The 6,678-nt window shown below is 48.1% G+C and overlaps 1 protein-coding gene across 1 annotated transcript; it reads left to right on the plus strand.

Moving 5' to 3' along the window:
* Positions 1–49: 49 nt before the first annotated feature.
* Positions 50–6,628, plus strand: LOC121966716 (multidrug resistance-associated protein 5-like; the record flags this gene model as incomplete). Its single annotated transcript, XM_042516782.1, has 13 exons — positions 50–266; positions 967–1,114; positions 1,188–1,336; positions 1,414–1,521; positions 2,405–2,562; positions 2,663–2,873; positions 2,958–3,029; positions 3,114–3,238; positions 3,596–3,668; positions 5,195–5,398; positions 5,512–5,655; positions 5,738–5,831; positions 6,065–6,628. Coding segments are annotated over 13 exons (2,104 nt in total), but the record flags the coding sequence as incomplete, so codon positions are not given.
* Positions 6,629–6,678: the final 50 nt, after the last annotated feature.

Consider the following 6,678-nt stretch of genomic DNA (forward strand, 5'->3'; position numbering starts at 1 on the left):
CTCTGTCCCTGTCCCTCTGTCTCTGTCCCTCTGTCTCCGTCCCTCTGTCTCTGTCCCTCCATCCCTCTGTCTCTGTCCCTGTGTCCCCTCAGCTGGTGAACATGTGTTCCAGTGACGGTCAGAGGGTGTTTGAGGCCGCAGCAGTGGGCAGTCTGTTGGCCGGAGGCCCCCTGGTGGCCGTTCTCGGCATTGTCTACAATCTGTTGATTCTGGGCCCGACGTCTCTGCTGGGATCGGCTGTCTTCATCCTGTTCTACCCAACCATGGTCAGTACTGGGGACGTTAGCAGGACTTCAGGACAAAATAAAAAATAAAAATAGATAAAATAAATAAAGCATATATTTATTTTTTATTTTTTTTAAAAAAAACCAACAACAACAGTTCAGTAGTTTTTCAACACTTTCCAGCGATTTTTTTCCTTTTCTTTAAAAGTTTTTGGTGATTTTTAAAAACTTTTGTTGATTTCTTTCTTTCTTTTTGGTGATTCTTTTTTTATCAGAAAATTTTAGCAAGTTTATTTATTTTTATTTATTTTTTTTAACTTTTGGGCATTTTGTTTTGTTTGTTTTAAAGTTTTTATCATTTTTGTCCTTGGAATTTTTTGGCGTTTTTTTCCTTTACAAATATTTGGTGAATTTTTCAAATTCTTCTGCAATTTTTATTTTCTCTAAGAAACTTTGCAGATTTTTTTTCCTTTAATTGTCTAGCAATCTTCTTTTTAACTTTTTTTTTTTAATTGGTGATTTTGAAGGAACCTTTTTGGCTTTTTTTTTCTCTTAAAGGTTTTGGCGATTGTATTACATTAAAATTTTGGGTGATTGTTAAAAACTTAACAGCAATTCTTTTTTTTTTTTTACCGGGTTTGGTTGATCTTTCAAAGTTTTGGTAATTTTTCTCCAAAATTTTTGACAGTCCGTCAATCAATTAGTCATTAAATCAATCAATCAGTGGTTATTTCCTGAGCAGATGTTCAGCTCCAGACTGACGGCATTCTTCAGGAGGAAGGGGGTGGCCATCACAGACTGCCGGGTCCAGAAGATGAACGAGATCCTGAACCACATCAAGGTCATCAAGATGTATGCCTGGGTCAAGGCCTTCGCCCAGGATATCCAGAGTACGTACGCACCTGCACGTGCTCACCTGGACAGCCGGTTGCCATGGTAACAGTGACCGTGTCTGTTTCTCAGGGGTCCGTGAGGAGGAGCGGAGGATCCTGGAGCTCACCGGTTATTTCCAGAGTATCACTGTGGGCGTCGCTCCAATAGTTGTCGTCATTGCAAGCGTGGCAACATTCTCTGCCCACATGTTGCTAGGATTCGACCTGACGGCAGCTCAGGTACGGTACGTCACTAAGAGATAAAACATGACCTGTGAACGCTGGGCTCCTGACCTGTTTCCTGTCCCTGTCTGTAGGCCTTTACCGTGGTGACTGTGTTTAATGCAATGACCTTTGCCCTGAAGGTCACGCCGTTCTCCGTCAAGTCCCTGTCAGAGGCTTCAGTCGCCATGGAGAGGTTCAAGGTCTGACCTACTCACCTTCTGACTTACCTACCCACATTACAAGTCAAGTCAAGTCAATTTTATTTATAAAGCCCAATATCACAAAATATGTTTTGCCTCAGAGGCTTTACATCATACGAAATCCCGCTGCCCTTAGACCCTCACATCACTTAAGGAGAAACTCCCCAAAAAGAACCCCTGAAATAGGGAAGAAACCTCAGGAAGAACGACAGAGGATGATGAGGGATCCCTCTTCAGGACGGACAGACGAGTGATAGATGTTGTAAATAACAAATGAAATACAATCATGGCAAAAAGGAAAGAGAAAGAGAGAGGGGGAGAGAGGAGGAGAGAGGAGGAAAGAGAGGGGAGAGAGAGGCACAGCAATAATAGAAACAGATGCATGTCATATTACAATAATGGTAGATGTAAAATTACTAAATGCACTCTATGATAGCATGTTATGTTACGTGCAAATATTGTTGGTGTTGATAAGAGTCCCATGTATTGGCACAACCAGGACCCACAACACAGGCGTAGCTTCAGACAGGATCACAGCAACGGCAAACCCAGGACCACGATCAGGGCGAGCCAGAGGTACAGTATCTGTGCAGCCACAGCACGAGCACGGCCAGAGACAGGATCACAGCACCAGCACAGATGGATGGATGCATGGATGGATGGATGCATGGGTGGATGATGGATGGTTGATGGATGGATGGATGATGGATGGATGGATGGATGGATGGATGGATAGATGGATGGATGGATGGATGGATGGATGGGTGGATGATGGATGGTTGATGGATGATGGATAGATGGATGAAGGATGGATGGATGAGCTGAGCGGATCTGAAGTCCAATTTAGTCAGCGGTCCCTGTCTGTCCTCTGTCCTCCTTTCAGAATCTCTTTCTGTTGCTGGAGGTCGACAGCATCCGGGCATTGCCTGGCGACCCCCGGGTTGCCGTGGAGATGTGTGGTGCCAGTCTGGCGTGGGAGGGGGGCGGACAGAGCACTCAGCCCAGCCCGAGTGTCCGGACGAGCAGCAGGCTCAGACACAGGTAAACTGTCCCAGTCTGGTCTTCTTCTTCGGTCTGAAGGCTGAACCTTATTGGTCAGTCCCTACAGTGGGGGAGGAGCTAAATGCGTGGTCACTTTCAGGTGCAGAGACGGAGGAGTTCTTCAGGACGGGGAGGAAGAGGAGGAGGAGGTGACTGGCTCCCTGCTGAGAGGAGGAGGAGGAGGAGGAGGAGGAGGAGGAGGAGATGTAGCCTGCAGTCCAGAGGAGGACGACGGGGAGGAGAAGGAGGTCTGTCCCCATCGCCCGCGCCTTCAGAGCACCCTGCACTGCATCACTCTGAGTGTCCAACAGGTGGGTCCAGCAGTCAGGTCCAGCACTGACACACCTGAGTCTGCACACTCAGCGTTCACACCTGTGTTACCTGTGTGTGTTCAGGGGAAGCTGGTCGGTGTGTGTGGAAGTGTCGGTAGCGGGAAAACCTCGCTGATCTCTGCCATCTTAGGACAGGTGACGTTACCTCCTGATGTCCAACATCTTGTTCACACTCGACTCAAGCTGGAACATACTGATTCCTGATTGGTGCATTCACAGATGACTGTGTTGGAGGGCAGTGTGGCCGTCAGAGGACGGCTGGCCTACGTGGCTCAGAAGGCCTGGATCCTGAACGCCACACTGAGAGACAACATCCTGTTTGGACAGGAGTACCAGGAGGACAGGTCAGAGGAAGCGATGTGTCCCCTATGAATTAGACCCTACAGATCATACGGTCCATAACACAAAGTTACAAAATTAATGTAAAACCGTGATACTCAACTTATGGACCCCCAAATCTGGCCCCCAATAGAGTGCCATGTCCCAGTCCTAACATGATAAAATATTAGAAATGTCCTGAAATCCTGGAAACGTCCTGGAGTCTTTGAAATGTCATAAAATCCAAATTACTGGCTCACGATTACTTGGATATCTTTGCATTTTCACTTTTGCAAACAGTTCATGAGGACAGTCTGGAGGACAGGTGGTCCAGATCTTAGACCAGGACTAACTTGTGGTTGTCTTTGTGTCTGTCTCTGCAGGTACCAGTCTGTGCTGAGTGCCTGCTGTCTCAGACCAGACCTCTCCTTGCTGCCCAACGCTGACCTTACAGAGGTGACATCACTTCCTGTTTAGTACAGACCATGTTCTCTAGGTCAAGGTCTTTTTTGACGACCCTCTGAGTCCTCATTTTTTTGTTTTCCTCGTTGTTCAGTTTTTTGAGACATCTGATATGTACATCATTAAAAAAGGGGTTAACAGGACGTCATGTTTGTTCTTCACATCATGACTTCCAGTGAATGCTGGACGTTTGTCCGAGGTCATGGTACTCTGCTGGAAAACCTACAAATACCAGAATGCACTGCGTTACAACGGAACAATAAATGCTCCCACTGATGGGTGACACATACGAGTTGGTTTTTGCTGGCTCATCCATAAACAAGGCGGCTTAGTATTAATGAACGATCTTAAATAACGTTGTGTTAAACGACACAACAAAGCATGTTGCCAGAATTTCCTTGAGGCCAACCGAAAGTGTGCTTCTGGAGACCCCTAGGCCAAACAGGTCCGAAAGGCCTCCTTCTTCTCCTTCGCTGCCTCCTCCACCAGCCAGTTCATTGGTTGCTGCCACAACAGGAACAGGGAACATTTTGACTGCAATCTTTAGCAGCTGCTTCCACAATGGAGGTTTTGAACATGGAAAACTCAGATTCCATGTTCCCAACCTCACCTGGGATGCACAAAAAGTTGTTCCGGAGATGCAAGTTGAAGATCTTGTGGAGTTTCCTCTGTGGGGTGTCAGGGCTCAGCCTTAGAGAGAGGGTGAGGAGCTCAGACATCCAGAGGGAGCTTGGAGTAGAGCAGCTGCTCCTTCACATTGAAAGGAGATAGTTGAGGTTGTTTAGACTGATCAGGATCCTCCTGGGTGCCTCCTGTTAGAGGTGCTCCAGGCACATCCAATGGGTAATTTGCTCCGGGGAAGATCCAGAACACGCTGGAGGAATTATATATCTCGTCTGGCCTGGGAACGCCTCGGGGTTCCCCAGGAGGAGCTCGAAAGTGTTGCTAGGGAGACGGTCATCTGCAATACTCCTCACGCTTCATCATTACTTCTTACTTATACAGTTCGGTCTGAGTTTTAGAAAGAGATCTAAAGTCTGTAGTTGAAGCAACAGCTCGAGAGCCAGAGAAAACCAACTGGATGATACATTTCTGTTTGGTCGATGTACTTAAAAACCCTCTCCTGTGGTCATGAGCTCGGTAGTGTCACATGCCTGAACCGACTCAACAGACTGACCCCCTTACCCTCTTTGAGCCCAGACACCCTCCAGAGGACACTCATTTCAGATCTCAGATTTCAGATTTCAGAGCTTTGTCCTCCGGATGAGCTCTTTCTGGACCACCTCGATGCAGCACCTGCATCACTGCTGATGCCAAACTGCCTGTCCATGTCATGCTCTATTTACCCTCACTGAGAACAAGAAACCAAAATACATTTGGAGGTGCTGACTCTCATCTCGACCGCTTCACACTACAAACCGCCCTGGTGCATGCTGGGAGGTCACGGTGTGAAGAAGCCAATAGAGCCACGTCACCTGCAAAGAGCAGAGATGAACCCGTTCATGTCTCTGTCCCATCAGATTGGCGAGCGTGGTGCAAACCTGAGTGGTGGACAGCGCCAGCGAATCAGCTTGGCCCGCGCCCTCTACAGTGACCGGGACGTTTACATCCTGGATGACCCGCTGAGCGCCCTCGACGCCCATGTGGCCAACCACATCTTCCACAACGCCGTCAGGAAGCAGCTTCGCCACAAAACCGTCATCTTTGTCACCCACCAAATGCAGGTGAACCTCCGCCGGATACAAGTACACTTTACTGCACAGGGTCGCCGTGGAGATAATGTGGGTGTGTGTGTGTGTGTGTGTGTGTGTGTGTGTGTGTGTGTGTGTGTGCGCAGTACCTTGTAGACTGTGATGATGTCATCCTGATGAGGGAGGGGAGTATAGTGGAGCAGGGTAACCATGACAACCTGATGAAACTGAATGGAAACTACGCCGCCATGTTCAACCACTTCCAGGTGGGAGACACTCCGCACATTGAGGTAACTTCCTGTCTGTCCGTCTGTTTGTTTGTCCATCCATCTGTCCATCCGTCTGACTCACCTTTTCTCCTGACTGTTTCAGGCTCCCAGCAGGAAGTCCGGTGGTTCTCAGAGGAAACTGGCAGACAGTAAACCAGCATCAATGAAGAGGAACATATCGGTCATCAAAGATAACGGTAACATGAAACCACACTTCTGATCTCATCTTTACTTATGGAATAACTCAGGACATCCAGGATTTTAGGACATTTCAGAGATTTTAGGATATTTAAGGGATTTTAGGACATTCAAAGATTTTAGGATATTACTATACTTTCAGCACATTAGTATTTTACAATGTTTCTGTTTTGTTTGTTTTTTGACATTTCTGTTGTTTTTTTTTAACGTTTGTGGTCATGTAACATTGAAGGGGAGAAGCAGCAGAGTGGGGGTGTGGCCTGGCCCGTGTTCCGGCTTTACATGGCGGCGTGTGGTGGCTCCACCTCCTGCCTGCTGATCCTGGTCCTGTTTATTCTCAGTGTGGGAAGCTCTGCCTTCTGCCAGTGGTGGCTCAGCTACTGGATCAACCAGGGCAGCGGGGTCAGACACCTCCTCCTCATCACCTCCTCCTCCCCATCACCTCCTCCTCATCTTCATCATCATCTTCATCACCTCCTTCTCGTCATCAGGACCTCCTCAGTATCTCCTCTTGACCATCCTGCTTTCATAAGATCTCTCCTCCTGACTCCTCCTCTTCCTGCTCATCCTTTCATGTCTCCGCCGTCCTGCTCCAGAACGCCACAGAAACCCGAGGCAACAGTTCAATGGTGAGCATCAGCATGAAGGACAATCCCCTGATGCAACACTACGCCGCTGTGTACGCCTCCTCCATGGGAGTCATGCTCTTCTTCAAACTCATCAGAGGCATAGTCTTCGTCAAGGTCAGGACGTCACCGACCTCACCGACCTCACAGACCTCACTGACCTCACAGACCTCACAGACCTCACTGACCTCACTGACCTCACAGACCTCACCGACCTCAC

This window comes from Plectropomus leopardus, unplaced genomic scaffold (genome assembly GCF_008729295.1).
Source record: "Plectropomus leopardus isolate mb unplaced genomic scaffold, YSFRI_Pleo_2.0 unplaced_scaffold25661, whole genome shotgun sequence".
In the NCBI taxonomy this organism is placed as follows: Eukaryota; Metazoa; Chordata; class Actinopteri; order Perciformes; family Serranidae; genus Plectropomus; species Plectropomus leopardus.